Source organism: Anthonomus grandis, chromosome 6, assembly GCF_022605725.1.
Source record: "Anthonomus grandis grandis chromosome 6, icAntGran1.3, whole genome shotgun sequence".
Taxonomy (NCBI): domain Eukaryota; kingdom Metazoa; phylum Arthropoda; class Insecta; order Coleoptera; family Curculionidae; genus Anthonomus; species Anthonomus grandis.
Window position 1 is genome coordinate 33160851 of NC_065551.1, and position 24555 is coordinate 33185405.

At 29.7% G+C, this 24555-nt stretch overlaps 1 protein-coding gene across 1 annotated transcript; it reads left to right on the forward strand.

The window, feature by feature from the left end:
- The first annotated feature begins 2590 nt into the window (after positions 1-2590).
- LOC126737429 (uncharacterized) lies at positions 2591-23620 on the forward strand. The gene is made up of 3 exons (XM_050442331.1): positions 2591-2742; positions 12519-12774; positions 22841-23620. Exon 3 carries the CDS (start codon positions 22841-22843, stop codon positions 23618-23620), a length of 780 nt encoding a protein of 259 aa, XP_050298288.1. The 5' UTR covers positions 2591-2742; positions 12519-12774.
- The last annotated feature ends 935 nt before the right edge of the window (positions 23621-24555 follow it).

The window sequence follows — 24555 nt, forward strand, 5'->3', positions numbered from 1 at the left end:
AAAAACTCTTGGTGCCGAACTCCATAGCAGAATGGTATATAAAATCTTTTTGAAAAAAGCTGTTTAGATTTTGAACTGCCAGGTGTTAAGAGGTAAGGGAACTTGATTAATTTTTTTTTAATATTTCTTCGCAAATTTGGTTTATATCAGTAACAAAAACTAATACAAAAATCAATAAAAAACAAACATCATACAAAAACTCTAAAACTTTATTTAGCTATGGAGCTGTAAATGCAACAATTTTCCAAGAAACCTATCTAACTGTTTCTTCAGATCATGAAAAATAAACTGGTTGGCAATTTAATTTTTTTTCCTGGAATTTAAAGTCTTTGCTTTGACCACCACTTTCTATCTTTGCTATGATTCTTTGAACACCACTTGCCATTCTACCATTTAATTCAGCACCTCCTCCTTTCTACGGTCTTAAGTTCCTATAATCAAAATGCAAAAAGAAAGTGTTTATATCAAATAATTAAATTACGTTAAAAATGCATGAGTTGGATAAATTATAACTCAGGAGTTTCTTCATTTTGAATTAGATTTATTCCCAAACTTTTAATAGATCAAGAAACCCTTTGGTGCCAAATTCGATGGCAAAATGGCAATTAAACCATTCTCGACTTTTAGCATTTAACTTATCTTAAATAATGGAAAAAAACCGCGTTACTTAAGATGCAATAGACGACGAAGACCTCGACCGTGTCCGAAAGTAGAGTGGATTCGAAAAGTGCAATGAACTGGGGGTGAGAGGGTGCGTTCCACGATCGATTTTACCCCCGATTTGGTTATGTAGGGCAAATACTGCAGACACGGTGTACATTCGAGTTAATATTTATTTTATAACAAACATTATTTAAAAAAAAAACGTCTAACAAACAAACACAACTTTAGTTTCACATTGTAAATTTTCAGACTTCTCTGTGAGAAGACTGCGATAATTGTTGCTTCTGAAATTCCTCACTAATTCTTATGCGTTCACTGTTACTCTTAAGTTCAGACACTCATTACTCTTTTTGTCAAAAGTACCACTCAAGTCGCAACCTTTCAATGTGACAAAAAAAAATCACTCAAATTTAAAGTAATTTATTTTATATACCAGATTGTTAAAGGCAAATTTCCCGCCAGTAAACAACAGATATTTATGCCACTGGATGGATATTTCAGCACCCCTTGCATTGTCTGAAATTTTCAACAAATAAAAAAAAAACCTTTTATGCCGAAGTTATTGACAGAATGGCAAGTGGTGCTCAAAAAGAAATATAAAGTGTTACAATTTAACTAAAAATTTATTTAAAAAATCCTGGAAGGATTCCTGGAAGGATTAATTATAAGTAATTCAATTTTCTCAAAACAACGACTTCAAAGTCTGGGAAAAATCATAAATTTCTCGAGTTTTGTGCAAATTGTTATCGGGCTTCAATTGCCATTCTGCCATGGAACTCGGCACCAATGGTTTCTCTGATATGCTCAAATTTTGTCACATGTTTAATTTACGAAAAAAAAACTCCAGAATTATAATTCATCCAACTCAGGCAATATTAAAGCAATTTAATAATTTATAATAAAAATTACTTTATGGAACAACATAAATTGAACTTAAAGGCTTGGAACAAATTTTAAGGTCCTGAAGTCTGGATCATAAAGCAATATTTATTTTAAATTCCTGGAAGGAATTAACCAGTATTTCAATTTTCTCGAAGCAATGACCTTAAATCCTAGGAAAAACATAAATTTCTCGAGTTTTTTCCATGATTTAATAAAAATTAGATGCTTAGAGTGCAGAGTTGTTATCGGACTTCAATTGTCTTTCTGCCATGGCATTCGGCAAAAATTATTTCCTAGATCTAGTCAAATTTTATTACATGTTCTATTTACGACGAAAAAACTCCCGAATTCACCCAACCCATGCATTATCAAAGTAATTTAATTGTTTATAATAAACATTATCAGGAATTTCCGTTTGGGAATTCTTAATCAAAGAATTAAGATTGGGGAGTTTTTTGTCCTGATTCTTGATGCGGGAGCATAATCGTGTTACTAAAAATTTAAATTTGCTGACTTCAATGACAAAATGGCAAGTGGTGCTCAAATAGTCATTAAGTGGCATAAGGATTTCATATACAAATTAGAGAAAATATCTTCCTACGTTCTGAAATTTTCAACAAATCAGTAAGAACCTTCGTAAGAAGTCTATCTATTTAGGAACTTTTAGCATCTAATTAAGCAACTTGTATGCTTTACCTGACATCTCTATATCAGTTAATGAGCATTGAACTTGCCATTCCCACATGCAACTATATGAAATCTTTAACAGATCAAAAAAACCCTTGGTGCCCAAATGAACCGTAATCGAAGAAAATTTACTTATCATTTAACCCCGGTAATGACCTTTACCCCAAATGCACCCCAAAACAATAACAACGGCAGTGAATTCTCGAACGTACCTACTCCCTCTGGCATGGGAACACAGAGACTCTTGGCCTCCCCCCTCTACAGTCCTGGCTCTATGGTAGATCAATAAGAGAGCGGGAGCCACGCCCATTCGGAGCTCTGTGTCCTCTTCTACACCGTCAGTCGTTTTAGAGCTGAGCCGATGCGTAGTTTGAGCGTTCCGTGTGTCAGCCATTCCATTGCGGATCTAATGCCGATAGAGTCACATTTATTTTGAGTATTTTTTTTTTTAAACGCGTAGTGGGGTATTTATCTTGTTGTTATTTTTTTTGGGGATGTTGGGGTTTTTTGGTGAGTATTGAGCAGGGTGCTTTTGGGCCCTGGTGAGTCATGATTGTGTGAAGAGTCAACATGTTTTTGTGTGTATAGTAGAGGGTTTTTTTTGGTTTGGAACTTTTCGGTTTCTTAGGGGTTTGAGGTCTGAATTGGTTGGTGGTACTGTAACGACTGTTTTGAAATTTTGACAGTTGTTGAGAAGCTTAATTTTTCTGTGATAACTTTTCTGTGATGAGCATAATAAGTGGGAGCATATCAAGCATATAAGCCTGGAATATCTAGGATTTTTTTAAAGAGAATCACACAAAGAGAGATTTTAATGTGATTTTTTAAGAAAGTTGTATTAAAGGTTCAGGATATTTTACAGGTTTTTTATATTTTAAGTTCCAAAAGTAAAATTATGATTTTTTTAAACTGATTTTCCAAAAAACCAAAAATGTGCGTCAAAAATTAATTACGAAATTTAAGCCAATCAAATGTGAAAAAACTTTTGGTATCGATATCAATGGCGAATGAGCTCGGAGCTCATTTGGCATTCTGCCATTGAATTCGGCACTAAGGTTTGTAATTTTTAATCCCTTTCAAAGAATTTTTAACTACCAAAAGGACAGTTGAAGTGTATTTTTTTATTACTTCCAGGCACTTGAGTAGTGGAAGAATTATAATTAAAATTAAAAAAAAATAAATAAAAATGTGGTCAGTAGAAACGATGCTATTAAAATCGTCTTTATTAATTAATTATTATTTAATGAAAATTGCAAATAAACATTTTTTTTTAAATTTATGGCTTATAAGAAGGTTAATAAATAAAAATTCCGTATTAAATTAGATTATTTAAATTTTTAAAATGGTTTTTAAAAATCCAATCTTAGAATGTTTTTTTTTTCTGCTTTTTAGACTAGAGATTTGAATTTTTGTTTACATTTTCAAAAAATTTAAAAATTGAAAAAATATAAAACACTCAATAAAGTGAGATCTGGATTTTTCTCAAAAAAAATCTCCTTGTTTTGTTTAATACAATTTTTCAAAAAGTATATTTTTCTTCTATGTAATTTTAATTTGTTATAAATTTTCAGTTCGTATCTATAAAATGACTATTCTGTTATTTATTTAAGGTTAAAGCATCTTTTTTTTAATATTATAACATTAATTTATTAAACAAGTAATTTATTTTATTAAATAAAAACTGTTAAAATTTGTTAAAACCGTCGAAACATGAATTATTTTTTATAAATATATATTTAAAATTAATTTTTATAACAATAATATTGTATATTTAGTTAGCAAAAGTGTGCTACCTATATAAATAAAAATATAAAATGTTTTATTTATACGTAATATAATACATTTTAGTCTATATTTAGAAATAAAATCCCTATGATATATCGACCTCAAAAAGTATTTTATTTCTTTAGATTTTGCTTCCATTGGATTAAAACAATATTTTGAAATTAAATAGACTTTATGTTAATAAAATACTAAATTAAATTTGTAATAATAATAAAAAAATTAATTTAAATTAAATATATGTAATTGTCTTTGTTTTAGACTGAAAAAGTTTTTTAGTTGTGTTTAAATCCAAAAAATCACGTTTTCTTTAAAATTAAGCCAAAAAAGTATGAATTATTTTAAGTTTAAAATATTAATTTTTTTATTAAAACTGAAACTGAGATTTTTTTTTTATTTTTTTGAAACCAATTTTGCAAACTATCAAAAAATTGATTTTTCTTTCAGGGAATAAAAATTAATTTAGATTTATAATTTGTTATAAATTTTTTATAACACATTATAAATTTAAATAATAAATAACGAAAAGAAAAATGAAAATAACGATAAGAACCAGTAACCATTCGATTAGCTGAAACATTTGATCTTAATTAAAAGTTCGTCAAGAGTTTTCTTAATATTTTGATAATTAAATATTTAATATATTACAATAGAATCATTTTTGATATTTTTTGTGAATATCAAAAAGCTGTTTTGTTTCATAACTATGGGATCAAACTTCTGAAGGTTGTTGAGTGCAACAGAAGAATCCATTTGAGTATAGGAACCCATGTCCGGAAATGCGTCACTATGCCACTACGGCCCTAAGACGCATTAAAATTGATAAAAAACATTAATTTCCTAAATAGGATCTGCTGCATTTATTTTTACCTTTTGTACATGATACCATCACAACAATTGTTTAAAATCAACGCTTATCAATGTCAATTCTCAATGTCATGTTCAAAAATTTTATAGCTTACCATTTTTAAACATTTATTGCTAATGGAAAATTTTACCAATCAAGAATTGACGGATATTTCCGGACATGGGTTCCTATACTTAAATGGATTCTACTGTTGCACTGAACAATCCCTAGAAGTTTGATCCCATAGTTCTGAAACACCCTGTATATGAAACACAGTTAATTATAAAATAATTAAATTAATATAATTAAACTGAAACTGAGATTAGAAAATTTTTTTTAAGCCAATTTTCCAAATTGTCAAAAAGTGGATTTGCCTTTCACGGAATAAAAATTAATTTAGTCTTATAATTTGTTTTAAATTTTGAAAAGAAATATCACTCTAATGTTAATATATTTTTCTTTAAATATTAATCGAATATTGTATTAAAATCATTTAATGAAAACAGTTAAAATTTAGTTCAAATTACGTAAAAAATTAATAATTTTTTTAAAGCACTTGTCGGCGACATCATAATTATTTTTAATATGCACATTTCATATTTTCTAATACATTTGTTTAAATTCAAAAAATTTTCTGGATTTTTTCCAAAAAACCAACCTCAAAATGTCTTTTTGACTGTTGGTTCAATTGTGTTAAAATCAGGTTAAGTTTTAAAAGTTGCATTCATTAAAGGCATTTTTTATCATAATTTTGAAAAAAAAATAAAATCCTTTTCCAGTATAACTTTTAAACCCTTCAAAGTGTTGAAAAATTGGATTTTTTAAATTTTTTTCCGATAAAATTCTACTATAAACACGTCTCTAGAAATATACGATATTTTACTAACTTTAGATTCCTTAAATCCTAAAAATTAGAATTTTTGGCTCTTTGAGAAAAGTTATAAAAAAAATAGAGAATAGAAAGTTAAATAATAAAATAAAAAAATCACTATAAAGTTAAAAAATATTTCTTCCAAACTTAAATTTTCCTATGAATGATTTGAAAATTCATAACCCTAATCGATCAGTATACGAAAGCAATAATATTTCAATTATTTCTTAATTAAGTAACTACATCTTAAAAACTGAAAATGGTTTTATTTGTTAAATAGACCTGTAAAATTGTCTTTTAGACAAATTAGGGAAAATTCCATTTACATAATGAGAAAATGAAGCAATTTTATAATCGACCTTATTATTAAAAACCGCCGCATTAAATAGGAAACCAGATAATAATTTCGTTACTCTTGTTAAACCTTGACCTTTTCAAAAAAACCCAGCAACATAAATTTTCATTCTTTTAATAGGTTGGTTAACTTTAGTGAGAAAAAAAACCCACCGACTTCAGATCCATAATACCGCTAAATATTTCTCATACGAAATGGTTTTTTCCTCAAAGCTACGACTCAAAGTAAAAACTCTTTTATAAAATTAATGAGATTATGTGAGAGGTACGTATGCACTTTGAACTTTTTAATTTTGGTGCCTCGTGACGTTTTTCTCTTTTTCAACACGAACATTTGTTAAAATTTATGGATAATTAATGCTTTTTTAAGGAGAAACTTCGTTCGAGAATTCACTTTTTTGATCGATCAGTAGAATAACGTTGAAAATTCAAATAATTATCAAAATAAATTTAGAAAATTTTGAATGTAAAAACATGACATCAAGTACCTAGACAGAAGTTGTCGATTTTTAAAGGATCCTGGCCATATCAAGGAAACATCATTTAGACGTCAAATCTATATTTTGAAATATACTCTCCATACTATTTATTGAGGAATCTATTCAGACATTCACACAACTTAACATCATTCACCAATACCTAATGCCTTAAAAGCTTTGCTACAAAATTAATCAGTATAAAGGAAAAGTCAGTGCAGATAGAGTCAATATGATCATGATGTTCTAACTGATTAATTATTGAGCGTTATTAGTGCGCAAAATTGATGGTAGCTGACCTACCAAACATGAACTCGTGTGGTTCTTAGTTTACTAAACCTCCCACATCCCAAGTGAGATTTTGATTGACTAAGGAATCTTTGCTTTCAAAGAGACCGCTCTACAATTGCTCTTTTGTGCACTGTTAAGTTTGGAAAACTAGAATTTATATATACATCAGTCTGAATGGTCTGAACAGAGTACGTAATGCTCACCACTACAAAAATCAAGCAGAAATCTTATTAGGTCCTGACCCCTATTTCTAAGACCATCAATCGCTTTGAAAATTCTATGTGGAGTTTGGGTAAAATTTGCATTTCTTGCATTCTCAAGTTAGTTGAAATAAATTTAGTAATAAATTGTCAAGATAATCTGAAAATTGAATAAATAATTTTTCCATTATCAGACAAAAATCTAAAGAGTGAATTTAAAAAAAGAATCCTATCAGGAACTATTTTAATAATTAATTTACGAATTACAGAAAATGAAAAACTTGCCTGAAATGTTAATTGAAATTTTATACTTGAAACTACTTCAATCATTGCAAAAAATCAATCTAACTAGCTAAAAAAGTCCAAAAGAATAATAAAAATTATTTTTTTTCTTGAAGGGGTTTAAAAATTACGAAAACTCCCCAACAGAGACAAATAATTTAAGCAAATTTTAATTTTTTTCCAGGCATTATAAATATTTACTTATTGCCATACTATCAAGACTTTTTTGGAAAAAAACAAGAAAAATAGGTGCCGAATTGAATGACGGAATGGCACACATGACGAAAGAATGTCTGAGTGCCTGGAACAAATTAAATATTTGATTAATTATTCAAAAGGAAAAATATTGGAATATTTACCTAAAAGTGAAAAAAAATCTATTCTTAGGGAAATCTGGAAAATCTCTTGGGCATTTTGGAAAATCGATTTGAAAAAATCATTTTTGAATTTTTGCAATAAATAAATTAGTTTGCAGAGAGAGTCCTAAAGACAACTTTTGAATATTTAGGAATTTTCACTTTAAATTTTGAAAAACGCAGATATTTAATTAATTTTTTTTCAGGCACTCTTAATTTAAAAAAAAAATGAAAATTTAATTAAAAAAAAAACGAAAAAATTACAGAAAATAATAAAAATTCCATTAAACACTTGAAAAAACTTTAAATGCTGTTATACCTGAATCTATTTCTTAATTTCTACTACTTTTACTACTCAAGCGCCTGGAAGTAATAAAAAAATACACTTCAACTGTCTTTTTGGTAGTTAAAAATTATTTATTTCTTTGAAAGGGATAAAAATTATAAAAATTAATGTGCCGAATTCAATGGCAGAATGCCAAATGAGCTGCTGATTGATATCGATACCCAAAGTTTTTCTGATCTGTTGAATTTTTTTTCTGCTCTTCAAATTTGGTGGGCATTTCGTAATTCATTCTTGACGCACATTTTTTTTTTAAACCGGTTCAAAAAAATCATAATTTCACTTTTGGAAATATAAATTTTACTTATTGCCGAGAAAGTCTTAAAAAAAATTTTAAGCATTTTAAAAAAACAAATTTTTTTCGAGTTTACCTAAAATATAAAAAACATCGACAAAATTAAAAGTTTCTAAAACGGCTTTGAACGTTTCGAAATTTTCATCTTGAAACTCATTTCATAATTACCTAAAAGTAAAAAAAAATCTATTTTCAAGTAAATCTGGAAAATCTCTTTTAGACTCTAACTAGAATCAAAAAATATTGATTCTAGTTTGCCCACAATAACACTCACAATTCAACCCATGTTAAAAATAATTCTACGCTTCTATTATAAATGTGTTTTAATTATAACTAAAGAAACCTAGACTTAGTGTCCTGAGGATGACTTAATTTAAGTCGAAACGTCGACGTTTACGTAAACAGGTTTCTGTTTTATTTCTGACCCAACCCAACAACCTTAGCAATATTGAAGATATTGGGTCACAAACACGAAACTGAAAAAAAAAAGTTTTTCAATAAAAGAAAAATTCACTTTTATATAATTTTGGTTAAAAAAAATCAAAAACTTTATTGATTTACAGAGTTACATTTTTTTCTTGTGCATTTTCGATTATTTTTAACTAATCTAGAAACAAATTAAAATCCCTTGGGGCATTTTATTTCGGAATATGCCCAATCAATCAGTACATCAACAAATTAATAATTCTGTACTTTGGTAGAATAAAGGCCAATGTCCATTTCAGCTGTTTTGAGAAAAACAGGGTTAATGAGATGGATTGACTTTATATTTTTATAAATTGTGACCCTTTTTTCCTACTTTACTTATTTTTGGGATTTTAAATATTAAGAAGGGATTCTTTTTGAAAATGTATTGTTAGTCTTCTAAATTGCAAAAAAATGGACATTGGCCCCAAGAATCGAAAAGCAGTACGGTCATTGGCCAAGGCGGTATTAAAGAGCTAATGGACATCGGCCTTTTTTCTACAATAAAACAATTCCAATTACGAAAATAATCTTTATTTATACACGAAATTCGTATTTTTTAGCATTAGAAGATTAATTTTCTGTGGCCATAAATCTTCACTGCTTATGATACCTACACTAAAAATAACAGAGAAAGTTAGTTATTTTCTTCATGCTTAGGGTCTTGTATATCTTCAACAAGTCGGAAGATCTTTATAAGTTCTCATAAAATGGTTTGTTATAATCGCTAATGTAAGGCAGCAAATCTAACAAATCTTTGATTTTTAGATCTGCCAATGGTAAAGGTTCTTGATTTATAAGTTTAGGCACATTAATATCCAGAATCGCAGGCCGGTTTCGTACAAAACCTCTTCCCAAGTCAACAACCTTAAACTCTTTACTATCGTTAAAGCTCGTTTTGTAAAAAATCTGAAACTGGTGTTCAACGGAGAACTTCATCCATTTAATCCGCATCTACGGAACAACTTCACCAATCTCATTTTTTTTTCTTTTTGTAACATTTCCTTAACTTGTAGGGGTGGATTTCGGCGCACAGTTCTTATAGAATTAGTCCAGTCATGGGGGACTTCTATTTCAGCAGTCGTTTTTTTCTTGCATATTTTGATTGCTGCATGGATTGTGTCGGCCTCCATATGAGTATGGCCAGGCTCCATAAATTTGTTGTTGATTTCTTGCAAATTATGTCCTAGATCTTGACATTCTTTCAAGACATAGCTCATCATAGTACACATAAAAATATTTCTGTTTTGCCCCGAACATGAATCACTATAAAGATTTAAAACGTCCGTTTCCTTTGGTAATGACAAGATGTATTTTCAGATGTATGAAGCAATTTCTTGACCTCCACGAGCAGCAATTGTCTCATCCCATAAAAAGCAAATTCCCAAATTGCCGGCAGTTGAAGTCTGATGAACAGTTAAATTATAAGTCCAGAGTTGTCTTTTATAAAAAGAAACGCCATTACTCAATTATGGTGTAGGTAAGCACTTTTGTAGGTCGAATGATGCAACAACAAATTTGATGTCTTTCTTGCTGTTTTCTTTATTTAGTGACTTAAGTTTGTAAGCCATTTCAGAGAGGTTTAAGTGAGCGTTTCTTTGTTCCAAAACTTCAATTTTAGTTTTTTCTTCTTCTTCTGTAAGATTTTTACCATCAAATGTCTTTAACTTTACATTTAAACTGTCTCATTTAGAGCAAGTGTCGTTCGCAGGGGCATGAAATAAAAAGTTGAATTTTCATTAAAAAACTGTCTGTAAAGTGGGTGTGTTTTTCGGGGCTTATGTTTTGTTCCTCGCAATACTGAATGTAAAGTCGATACATTTGGGCAATTGAAAGATCGGGACTTAAATATTTTTTTGATGTCCTCTCTCTAGAGTAATGACTGCTGTATGTAGAAAAACTATTTTTATGTGATTTAATAAAATCTCTTTTTCCCTCGGTAACTTTATAATGATTTTGATGTTTTCCCCGACCGTCTGAAGAGCAAATATTTGAATCATTTAATCTTTTTTTTTTGACAATTACTCTCACTTTTTTACAGGTCAAATCAAAAGTATTTAGGTACATTTTCTGACAAACCTCCAAATTCTTGTGATCTTCATTTGTGAGAAAGTACTTTCTTGAAAAGTTTTTTCGACTAGGTTTAATTTGCTTATCAGCTGATTTTCTTTGTCGTCCTCTAAATTTTGCACATTCCTTAATAGTTTCCGCTATAAACTGATCTTGACCATGCCTTGATAAATTGTAGAAATCTCTAAATAGATTCTGCCTTTGGACATCTTCAATTTTCTGCCAACATTTTAGTTTACATTCGTATGGCTCCTTTAGCTCTTTTGCCCTTTGAATTCCTTTTTTTGTCTTATATTCTTTTCCTTTTTCTTTGCGATCCCTTCTTTCATTTTCCATCCAACTTTCTTCATTCCTTACACGTTTTTTCTCAGTCATCTCTGCAAAATTTCCAGGGTCCTTTTGCTCATTTTAATAATTTAACGTTATTCAAACACAGAACACAGTTTACTAATAATATAATAAATTACACTAAAAATTTGAGGTTATAAAAACTAGGTACGCATTAAAATCTTAAGGCCAATCTCCTAAATAAAATAATACAAAAGGGCCAATGTCCATATTATGGACTTTGGCCGTTTAATTTATTCTTCTAATATATTGAAAAGTCCAGAGATTGGCATTCATTGAAAGTCATTAATAAACTAACTTCCTATGCCTATAATTCAAATATGGGAAATTTGGATATTGGCCCTTTTTCTACCAAGGTACAGAATTTTCCTCATCAAAGACCAAATTTTCTTCAATAAACGCATTTTTTTTTCTCATTAAAATTCTCCAAGAAAAACAAATTTTATTATAACGAAAAGTCCCACTTAATAAACATCTCAAACCCGATTAGCGAGACCTCCATTTATTCGACTCGTCCAGGCGGGTAATAAACGAAGAACCGGATAATAAAACGCATAATAGTGTCGACATTAACCGAATTAAATTCTCTGGAACGTGTCCACGTGCCCAATAAAATCCTGTTTAAATTATCCAGAAAGCATTTTAGGCATTAGAGAGTTTTTATTAAAAAGCATAGTGACCCTATTGCAATAGAACGCTTGCTTTTAAGCATTAATCTTAAGTACCATACTGTTTAGTAAAAAGGCCAATTTGTTCTATTGGGAGGATTACAGGAGGCTTAAGTATAAGCTATTTTCTACTTTAAGCCGGATTATCCGTCTTTATGGGGTAACGGTTTTTAGCTAAAATGTCAAAGATAAAATAGCTCTATTGATTGGCTATTAAGCAATTTTTTAAAATAATTCATACATATATCTCACCAGTGATTTTAGGAGTGCAAATCATTGATTCAATAATTTTTTTTTATTCTTGGATTTTAGAAAATTTTATATTTCTTCATTCTCATCTAACGTGCTATAGAATTTTTATTTCAACGGTGATTTCCTGCAATAATCGTAGATATAACAACATATTTATTTAAAATATTTATCTCAGCAGTCAGGCTTAATAAATCACTTTTTCATTTTAAATACGACAAAATTTATCCCAATTGTGATAATCGTGGAGCCACTAAAACATTTTTCTCATCATCAATTTTAATCAACTAATAGTTCCTTTGCATCTTAAACGTGATAAATAATTTGTCTCTTAACAATAATGAAATCTCAACAGAGATTACTTAAAAATTTTTTTCGTTCTGTTTCAGTTTAATAAAGAAAAACTCACAAAGTTTCACATCGAAACTTTCCTTACATAAAGTTATGTAAGGCAGCCATCAAGGATCTCTTGGGACCAATTACAACAAAATCCAGTGAGGCTTTTTATGTAGATTCAGTGATTTTTTTTTTTATTTAACGAGGATCACGTGATTTCCCAGAGGTGGTGGGGGCGACAGTGATGTAACTGCCCTAGGGACCCCAATATACTTTACGTGGACAAGGGGGACCATATAACTTCAAAAGGTGAGTGTGATTTTTTTTTTTTTTGTTTTGTATAATAAAATGTTTATCACAGCAGTGATTTAGATTACTGTAGTAAAGAAAAAATCGTTATTTTATAAGTGATTTAAAGCCAGAAACAGTTGTGTTTAGTTTCCTTGCGCTATAGTAATGATTTCGAGAATTCCTCGATCTGGAATTAATAAATTATTAATTTTGGCAATGATAATAAAGTTTTGTCAAGCCACTACTACAAAAACAGTTTTTTTTCTTACCAGTTTGGATGTAATAAAATATTTATCACAGCAGTAGTTTGTAAAGATACTATTGATAATTTTTTTTCTCTTATAAGCTTGAATAGGCGATAAAGTTTTTATCTCAACTGTGATATTTTTTCTAAGCTTCGAAAATACTGTGGGATGCTAAAAAACATTTATCTCAGTAGTAATTTTAAGCGTCTTCAACCTGGAATTGATTGAACATTCATTTTGCTAATAATTTTGAAGTTTTGTTGGTCACTAGTATAAAAACAGCGTTATCAGTTTAAATGGAATAAAATGTTTATCACAGCAGTAATTTTTAAAGAAACTATTGATAAATTATTTTTTTCTCTTATAAGCTTGAAAAGGCGATAAAGTTTTTATCGCAACTGTGATCTTTTTTCTGAAGTAAGCTGCGAAAATATTGTGGGATGCTAAAGAACATTTATCTCAGTAGTGATTTTAAGCGTCTTCAACCTGGAATTGATTGAACATTAATTTTTCTAATAATTTTGAAGTTTTGTTAGGTCACTAGTATAAAAACGTTGTTTATCAGTTTAAATGAAATAAAATGTTTATCACGGCAGTGATTTTTAAAGAAACTATTGATAAATTATTTTTTTCTCGTATAAGCTTGAAAAGGCGATAAAGTTTTTATCGCAACTGTGATCTTTTTTCTGAAGTAAGCTGCGAAAATATTGTGGGATGCTAAAGAACATTTATCTCAGTAGTGATTTTAAGCGTCTTCAACCTGGAATTGATAAAATATTAATTTTGCTGATGATTTTGTTAGGCACTAGTATAAAAACAGTGTTTTCCTTATCGGTTTAAATGAAATAAAATATTTATCACAGCAGTGATTTTTAAGAAGCTATTAATAAAATAATTTCGTTCGTTTTGATATCTAGGTTTGGATATTCAATAAATTTTTTATTTCAAGCGTGATTTTTTTCCTGAACTCAGCTTTGAAAACACTGTTGGATGCTAAAGAACATTTATCTCAGTAGTGATTTTAAGCGTCTTCAACCTGGTTGTTGTCTTTCAAATTGTCTTTCAAATACCAAAGTTTGGCGTAAATAAAATATTCATTATTTCTAAACATTTTCGATAACTATTTGCTTACACATTTACCGATTTCATTTTTTTTGGTACCGTTGAATAGAGAATTTTACGCTCCTTACTATGATGTATCACACGATGGGGGTTCCCATTTGACATATTAAAGTGAGGTTAGCTGGAGGTGAGGAGGTGATTGACAGTCGATTTCCGCATGATAATATTGCCAATTATCATAAATAAATAAATGACAATTTAATTAGGAAATGTGATAGCTGAGAAATATTTATAAATGACTGCCTAGAATAAATGATTAATTTCTTCCATGAAATTGAGGTTGGACTCTATGTTGAATGTGAGAAACATCCACAAAGAAAGTCATAAAGGCAAGAAATTAATGATTAGAATAAATTATTTCTTCCAGGTTATTGGGGCTAATTTTTATTTTAAGGACAAGAATTGACTGCCTGGAATAAATTATTAATTTCTTCTAGGAAATCAGGGTTGCACTCTACTTTGAGGGTGAGAAATATCCCCAAATAAAGTCATCAAGGAAAAAAATTAGTGATTAGAATAAATTAGTTCTTCCAGGTTATTGGAGTTGATTCTTACTTTAAGGGCAAGAATTGACTGCCTGGACTAAATTATTAGTTTATTCCAGGCAATTGGGGTTGAATCCCACTTTGAGATTTAAAAATATGCAGAAATTATTTTATCAAGGCAAGAAATTACTGTTTTATATAATTAATTATTTTTTTTTTGTTAAGAAAGTTATTAAGGGTGGATCATTTTGAAATGAAAGCACTGTATATAATATACTGTTATTGACTATAATAATTAAAATGGTTTTTTTTTTAACTGAAAATGACATTTTCAAGAACAGCCGAACATACAAAACTTCACGATAACATTAATGCTTAATTGAATTCTCGATAAAGAAAGAAGTTTCACTCCAGCAAAAGTTTCCCTTGTTTAAATGAGTTTGTAAGTTCACAGCTTAATTATTTCGACGCGAGTGGGTGAAAGTTTCACTTTTTAATTTTTATTTGTTTTATACGATAGCAGCGGTGGCATAAAGGGTCGTCACAGTTGCGCTAAAATATTAAACCCATTAGTGGTGGTTTAATAGGCAACAGTGATTTGGAAAATCAGTATTTTTGCATGAAACAATAAGCATAAAAGTCTCTTAATTCCTCTTTGTCATAATCGTGATAAAATACTTATCACAAGAAGGATTTTAATGATTTTTTTTACTTATATTTATGTACTCTTACGCCTCATTAATGTCCCATTGAAACTAGGATCTCAAATTACTCTTGTAATGTAACGTCATTTATAAATGATGAATAATTTAATAGTATCTTTCCAATTTAACCTATGACCTTTTGCGCCTTTGGAAACTTTGGATATTCGGTCTCTGTCATCCTGTAATATTTCGATAGGCTTCGGAGGGTTTTATTACAGTTTTATGTTTGATACACGTTAAGAATTTTTTAACCCACATTTCTTGTTAATTTATTCGATTTTTGGTGGGATATAATATATAATGTGCCCTAAATTCGACGTTCGAGTTCGGATAAATTCGGCCAGTTTCGCACACTTTAAATGACTGTTAAACTAATTTTAATTTTCCGAGTATTTTCGGAGATATACGATAAGAACCGAAGAGGTACGCAATGGACCATTGGACGTTTCGTTTTTCTGCCACCATCATCAACTTCGAAACGTTCGTTGGAAGTCGGTTTTCTTTTGGATATTTCCGGGGATTTTAAAAAAGTGACAGTTCGAACTCTGAATTTTTAAAATAAATAGAAATTTGGGAAATTTAAGATTTTCATGGAGCATTTTAAAAAATTGTAAAATTTGTTTTATTTTATGACAGAAAACAAACAAATTTAAATTGGTCGCTATGTGAAATAAAATTTAAATTTGGCGCCATATTTAATGTCTCCTAAATAGGCGCAAAATCGTTATAAAATGAGATACGTAAAATACTCGGGTACGTTCGGAGTCCATGGTTCAAATTTGTACGTCTTTTTTTTTTAAATACAATTTTCAGTAAATTGTGACGATGTCGTTAAAAAAATTACATTGTTTAGCTGAAAAATTGATTTATTCAAAAGCAGCGATGCGTGCAACCGAATCATTGTATAAATGTTGAATTTCCCGTTCATGCAACGCGGTTTACACCTTTTCGTGACCCAGAAAAACCACGTTTTCCACAGATTGTTTCGTTATAACTAAAAATATTATTAATAACGTACGAGTTATTAAAATTAAATGAGTGTTTGCTGAGTAATTAATAATTTCCTGACGTTTAGACCAAATAGGATCGATCAGAAGATGGCGTGGTCTGTTTAACATGAGCAAATGCCAATAAGGTATCAAATTAGAAGCTTCTAACATCCTCGTTTAATTACATTTATGAACCCAAATACATAAATTAACTTGGGAGCGGGGAATTTGCATGTTTTGAAATAGCAGCGCGGTTAGCCAAGTTTACCAATGTCAAATTGAAATTAACCGGGTTTAAAGTAAAGTTTACACGGGAAGTTTTAATTAATTCATTATAGTAAGCCAGGAGCAGATGTTCGTATAGAAAAAAGTTATTTTTTAAAGAAAGGGTGTTTGTGTCCATTTAAGTTATGCATGTTTTTAGTATAGTAAGAAGAGAGAATCCGCTTAAAAAGATCTTGTGTTCTATGTATGGGGTGAGATGAGATTTTCGTCGTAAAATACTTATTTGGTGCTTTTCGACTATTAAAAAATTTCATACATTTCGAAAAAACTGGTAATTTTGCGGATTTTTTACGGTTCTCTCTTACATATTTTATTTCATAAAAAATTAAAAAATTAAAAACTTTTTCCAGGCATTTCCAGACTTTGTTTTGATAACCTTCTTATTTTACAATTTTCTAGTAAAATCAAAAAACTGCCAGTAGGTTCTGTTTTATTAATTTTTTGAAAAAATGTGTAAAATTTTTATTTTGCACCTATAGAGAACATTTTATGCTAAAATAAAAGTTTCTCTTTTCTTTTTAATTAAATTTTGCGATTTCTATTAAAAAATATTCCATCGTATGAGAAATGAAATAGAAAATCTTCTTTCCAGATATTCCAGTCAATATTCCAAGCAATTTTTACGAAAACAATTATTTTTTCAAACCCACAATTTTTCAATAAAATTCTGTTAATATAAATAGATAACAAATCTAGACTTTTACATCAACTTCTTGGACGTTTATGGTTAAAAAAAAGACAAAATTTTTGTAAGCTTAGAAAAAAGTTAAGAAATGCTCGAAAAAATTTCTAATTTTGCTGATTTTCCAAGATGTTCTACAACTAAATAAATCTGAACGAAGTTGCCCTTAAAGTACTTCCAAATGCCTGGAAGAAAATAAAGAAAAAAAATATTTTTTTAGCCTGGAAAATTTTGGAAAATTGCCAGAAATCGGAGAGTTTATTAACATTTTTTTTTTAATGTTGAATTTTGCATTAAATGTTCTAAAAGACTAAACTTTCGAAAAATGTAGAAAATACTTGCTTTAAATAAAAAGCTTTAAAAATTTAAGGATTTAAAAGATTTTTTTTATTGCCTAGAATGATAAATTTTTATAAAAAAAAAGGAAAAATAAATATTTGCCTTATAATGTTTGCAAACTGGCAAACTCATTTAAAAATTCAGTTTTTTTAAAACGTTGGATTTTGAAATTGTACGTATTCTAAAACTTGTTCCAAAAATTCGTAAATCTCTTGCCAAATGTATAAAATCATAATAATAATAATACTTCTTTATTTGCTCATATACATCCAACAGCTTAGCATCGTCAAAAAGTATAGACTGTCAAACGCCAATAATACAGTACATAAAGGGAGACATTAATCTATCAGAGTTTTACCTACATAACATAGCAAATAAAAAAAACATTATATTTTGTTCACAATATAAAACAAAATACAATTTTGGTTCGCATCAGAAATGCTCACAAGTCTGTATGAAACATTTGTTATACAGGTATGAAAGTATAATATTCGATAAATTTTGATAGACTAGGTTAAAGACTATTGTAAAATTCGTCCAAAGAGTATGGACAGATCTCCAAAATCAGATTTTTCGTTACTTGCTTAAATCTATTTAAATGTAGTTGTTTTGTGGTTTTGGGTATTGCATTAAAAAGTTTTATGGCATTAGTCATATAGCCCTTATGGGTCAGACTAAGCCGGTGTTGTGGAAGTAAGAGATTTCCCTCATGTCTGGTGTCATATAAGTGTCTACTATTTACTGTGCTAAATCTAAAAGAGTGTGTTCTAGCAAACATCAGACATTGGTGAATGTATAGGCCAGGCATTATCATGATTTTTAAATTTTTGAATAAAGGTCTACAACTATCTATTGGTTTTTTGTTTTCTAGAATTCTGAGTGCCGATTTTTGCAATTTAAATGCTCTCTGCCAGTCAGCCGAGTTACCCCAAAATAACAGTCCATATGACAACTTTGATTGAAAAAGTCCCATATACGCCGTTCTACATACTACTGGAGGCGTCAATTGAACAATTCTGCGCAACAGAAAAAGAACCGACGAGAGTTTTATTGCCAGATCTATTATATGGTTCTTCCATGATAATTTATTATCTAGATAAGCACCCAGAAATTTGATCGCGTCTATTCTCTGATGTCTTTCCCTTAAAGAGAAATTAACCACTTCTGTTTTATTTAGATTCAAGCATAGATTATTGTCAGCAAACCATACTTTTAACTTGTGAAGAGTTGCACTAGATTCATTCTGTAGGGAAATCAGATCTGAATGCCGACTGAGAAGAGTTGTATCATCTGCATATTGTACAGATATCACTTCTCATGAAAAATAACTCCATCATGAAAAATAAAAGAATATCAGAGTATTAAATATTTGTATTTTGGGATTGTTAAATCATTGGCAAGTATTGTTAAAAAAAAATAAAAATTATTAGTAATTTTTTTTTGATTACAATAATTCTAAATTTCTTTTGAAAAATAAAATTCAAAGTGGAAAACGCCTAAAAAACTCAAAAATCCATATACGATAAGTGAAAAATATTCTAAAGGACTAAACTTTTATTAGGGATTTTAAATTTTTAATTTTTCTTATTTATTGGGGATTTTAAATTATGATTAAGAAATATGAACCTGACAACTTTTCTTTTTCGTTAGTTTTTTAAATTGTTTTTATACAGTTAAATAAAAAAATATTTTTTTATTCTAAAATCAGAAACCTAAAGGAAATTTTAATTTAAAATAAAAAAACACTTCTAATTTCTTAAAATTGTAAGACTTTAAAAAATAAATATTAATAAATAATAAAGAAGTTTATTTAGCTTAATAGCTACATATATTACAATAATTATAATTATAATATAAAGCAGTACTAAAGTCTACAAAGAAAATAAACTACAATATTAATAATAAACCAATAAAAGTTCATTACATACAGGGCTACATTAGGTATAATCGAGTGGTGATCAGCGTACTAAAAGAAAACATACACAACAATTATTGAAATAAATCAAACCTAACCTAGGACAACACAAATGGTATAATAAAACTTATAACTAAAATCATAAAAAGAATATAATGTACAACACAAAAAAAAATAGAAATACTCTTAGCTATCCCTATTTAAAAGATGTTTTCTTAATAGCCTCCTAAACTGGTTTACATTATCACAGGTCTTAATTGTCACAGACAATTTATTAAATTCTATTGAGCCTCTAAATAAAATCGAATTAAGTAACTGAACAGTGTTACACCTATCCACTATGGCGAAATCTTGACGATGTCTAGTATTGTATGTGTATACATCCTCAAACGATTTTAACTTATCAAAGATATAACTGGGTAACAAACGATGTTTCAATTTAAATATAAACAAATAGACATTAAACTTTATACGTTCAGTCACAGACATCATATTTAGAACACTTAACGTACATTTAATTGGTGTATATCGATCACATTTTAAAATCAGTCTCATAGCTCTATTCTATATTACTTCCAACTGGTGTATTTTATATTGTGGCAGATTAAACAACAACGTGGAGCAATACTGCAAATGCGGAAGTGCAATGCTATTAAACAAAAGGAACTTTGTGCTCATGGAGAGGTTTCTTCCCACTTTGGTGATAAATCCAACTTTTTTTGGAGAATTTTCGCATGACGTACTCTGTATGTGGACAAAAGTTTACATTGGCATCTAGAATAGTACCCAAATACTTAATTTCACTTTCATAAAGAATGCTACCCCCATTAACAGTAATGCTCACACTATCCATGTCTATTTGATTAAGTCGTGACTTTTTGTCAAATATGCAAAACTTCGATTTAGCTGTATTTAAACACAATTTGTTAGTGCAAAGCCAGACAAATAAACTATTTAATTCATTTTTTAGGTCGATTTGCATTTGCTGTAAGTTTTTGCCCTTAATATACACCATTGTATCATCTGTAAATAATACCACCCTATACTTTTCAAAAACTTTTACCATATCATTAATGTTCAGTAGAAATAACAATGGTCCTAAAACAGTTCCTTGAGGCACACCATAATTAACAAAACACACTGAGATATACTATCTTTAAACATGACACGTTGAACTCTGTTGGACACATACGACTTAAACCAACTCAAAGCATTATCCCTAATTCCTAATTGCCGTAGTTTGGTAATTAAAATTTGTCTATCTATTGTTTCGAAGGCTCTCTTAAAATCTAAAACTACCGCTAAAAGATTATCACAGTCGATAGCTTTGAGAAAATCATCACAAATATTAACGACAACGGATTCACAAGAATGATGCTCACGAAATCCCGACTGTCCAGGAACAATTATTTTGCCTTTATCACAAAACTCAACAAGTTGTTCCTTAACGCAATTCTCAAGGAGCTTTTCATAGACAGGTACCGTGTTAATGGGTCGAAATTCATTATGCAAATTTGTATTTTGTACTTTAGGAACAGGAATAAGAGTAGACAGTTTCCAATCATCTGGGAAAACACCATTAGACAAAGAAGTATTATTAATAATATCTATTACCAATCACAAGAGAGACATCACAGAGGACATGTTTTGATATACCAGATTCACCACTACCAACATTTTTTAAGTTTTTTTGAGTATATTTCATTTTTAACATAGAGACTTTACTTTTTTAACATTTTTAACTAGAGTTTGAATTTAGAAAAAATGTTAAACACGGGGGGACATACAACATTATTTAATCTGTTTCCGCATTCTGGTATATTATTTATAATATCCTCCACACTCTCTACAAAATATTTGTTAAATCTGTGGGATATAACTTCCTCATCTTGGAGTATTTCTAAATTAAATTTAATTTGCTCCGGTAGTGTGCTAGTTTTACTCGGCAACAGTGTTTTCAAATTCTTCCATAGTTCCTTCGGGTTCTTTTTATTAGAATCTATACATAAAAAAAAAATAATTTTCCTCCTCTACTCTGATTTTGTTAACTGTAAAATTTCTTTTAGCCTTATATTGATTCCAAGTATTTTCACTTTTATCAATTATCGCCCTCTTATATAAATTATCTCTTTCACGCCTATTAAATATAAATATTATATATAAAATATTTTCCTTAAATTAAAAAAAATATTTTTTTTTTGAGCACGTTGAATTTTGAAATTTTGGAATTTATTAAAAAAATCGTAAATTCTTTGACAAATCTATGAAATTATTAAAATGTTAAGATTTTATTTAATGAATATATTTAATAAATATTTGTATTTTCTAAAATTTTGGAAAAAAATATAAGGGATATATTTTAAAATTTGAATTTTTTGGTCATTTTATCAAAAAAAAATATCTAGTTTTAGATAAATAAATATTTGGTCGATTAAAAAATATCAATTTTTATCGAAAGAATCCCAAACATCCAAACTGGAAAAAGACCAAAAAAAATTTACTATAAATCCAATATTTTATTAAAATGTATTTTTTGCAAATCAAAATTTAAAACAATCGAATATAAATGTGCTACATTCGGAAAATATTTAAAAAGAAAATAATTATTGTCAAACTTTGTAAAACGATTATAGAGAGTTTCCTCCATTATACCAAAGATTCTCACATATCATCACAAGATCGTACATCATTTAATTTTAACAATCTTATTCAAAATTTTTGGAAATTTCTGTTATTTCCACAAACCTGTAAAATTCATCGACAAAAAAAATCCATAAAACTGGGAAAAAATATTTTCATTAAATTATAACAGAAAATTAATATTCAAGTACCACATTAAAATAAAATTTGAAAAACTTCTGTAAAATGCCATTTTTTCATTTTATAATATTTGCTTCCTAGTTTCCATAATTTTTGCCTTTTTTTATACTTTTCCACACATTTTATTATTTTGTAGTTGCGATATTTTTACAAAGATAATGTCCCTTTTGCAGTATGCCTCAATAAAATTAACGTTTTATATTAGAAGAGCCACATTTGTAAGGGAAAACTAGTTTCTCAATAAAACACGTACATATATATGTGACAAAACTATGTATAAACATGTAATTTCTGTATACTAGTCATATAGTATAGTAGGTGCTAGTTTTATGCCCAATTAAAGCCAACATGTCGAAGTGTTTCTAGTGCAAAAAGACTGTGAACTAGGGACGTTATTTTTGTCAAAAACAAAAGTGTATGGTGCAGTGCATGAACACACTCAAGACCTACCTTTCCACCCTCACCATCCAATCACTGACTATCTTCCTTGGATTCCAGATGCACGGGTCTGCCGGTCTACACTCCGCCATGGCGATCAAACGCCAAAGGCGTCGCAGGGAGCAGGAGGCGAAAAAACGCGCTATGGAACGTAGACTCTCCTCAAAAACCATTAGTGTAGACAGCATGGAACATTTGCCGCCGAGGAGAATCAGTTTTCATCAAGCGGAAAGTTACCAGGTCACCTCCATAGGACTTTTACATATCGGAGTATGTTTCTTCGTGCTCGGGTTGTTCCTTATCGGATCCGGACTGTTGCCGGACGATTTGCTCTCGTGGAAAACCGGAGGATGGTGGAACGAGTTAACTATGACAGGAATATTCGTAACCGCCGTGGGATTATTGCTGATCGGACTGAATAAGATCGTGAGCCGTAGGGAGGAGCAGGAGTTGCAAGAGTACGTGCGTAGCCAATTAACCAGGTCAAGGAGTGGCCACAGGTTGGAGCGAGACGTGGAAACTGGTTGTCTCACCACAAAACACCATAAAAGACTATTGGAGAAACAGAGAGAGGACAAGAAGCTCGAGAGTACCGAGTTAGCCTCAATACATTCTCCAACTTCTAAAGCAGCTCCCGTTACTGTACTGAATGGTGAGGCACAACTGGAAAAGATCTTGGAGGAGGATATGGAGAGGTGCGAAATGGAGGTAAAGGCTCTAGAGTTGAGGGAGACGATTTCGACTACGACTACTGCCAGTGTGAGCCCGGGGACCCCGTCGGAGTCCAGGGAATTGATAGCCAATGGGAGACAGTACAGTTTTAACTCCAGACAGTACTAAAGAGGTTTATGTCACGAGTACCAGTTCGGACCATATTATAATATTTAAGGCATTTAGAGCTTTGCCTAAATAGGCTCAATTAGTCGATATTTTACTTGTTTTACTCTCTATAGTCTTTATTTACGTGTAAATTCGAAGGAATATCTTACGTCCATGCTTTAGAGCTACTCTGATCTCTCATTTAGTCTAGCTTAGTAGCGTTTAAGTACAGGGTCACTTATATGACGGATTTGATAAGGAAATTGTGCTGTCTAGTGTGACAGTTAACTGGGTTTTCTTGCATAAGTTATCTGACTCGCTGTCAAGAATATTTAATAATTTTTTTGTACTAATTCTTAAAAATCACTTAAATTTCCGATAAAGTTGAGGATTTTTTGAAAAGTCTTGTACACAGTTTAATATTAACAAGATTTCACTTTTTGAGTAAGTTTAAAATTGAACAGGTGTGTATTTTGGTGTTTCTGAAACATTGGAAACCGCGACAGCTTACTGAAATGATAATAATTGGAAATTTTGCATTTTTTTAAACTTTTAAAATTTACCTGAATTTTCAAAAAATTTGCAAAATTTTCTATGTGTGTGTCTGCGTATGTGTGTGTGTGTGTCTTTCTATTTCGCTCTCTCTCAACTGCCTGGAAGAAATATATAATTATTTAGTAATTCTAGGCAGTTGATCGAGTAATACTTTAAATCCTTTTTAAAATTTCAAGAAGAAAATAGAAAGAAAAAAATTATAAAAATTACGTGTCTTGCCTTAAAAATGTAAGAAATTAAAAAAAAATTATTGTCTTTTAAAACAAAAAATTTAAGCATTATCAAACAATTAAAAACTTTGAGTTCTGAATATTTGTATTTTGCAATTTTCCAAAGTTAGAATCTTAAAACTTACCTGAATCCTCAAAAAATTCAATATATTTTTTTAAATTTTGTGTCTC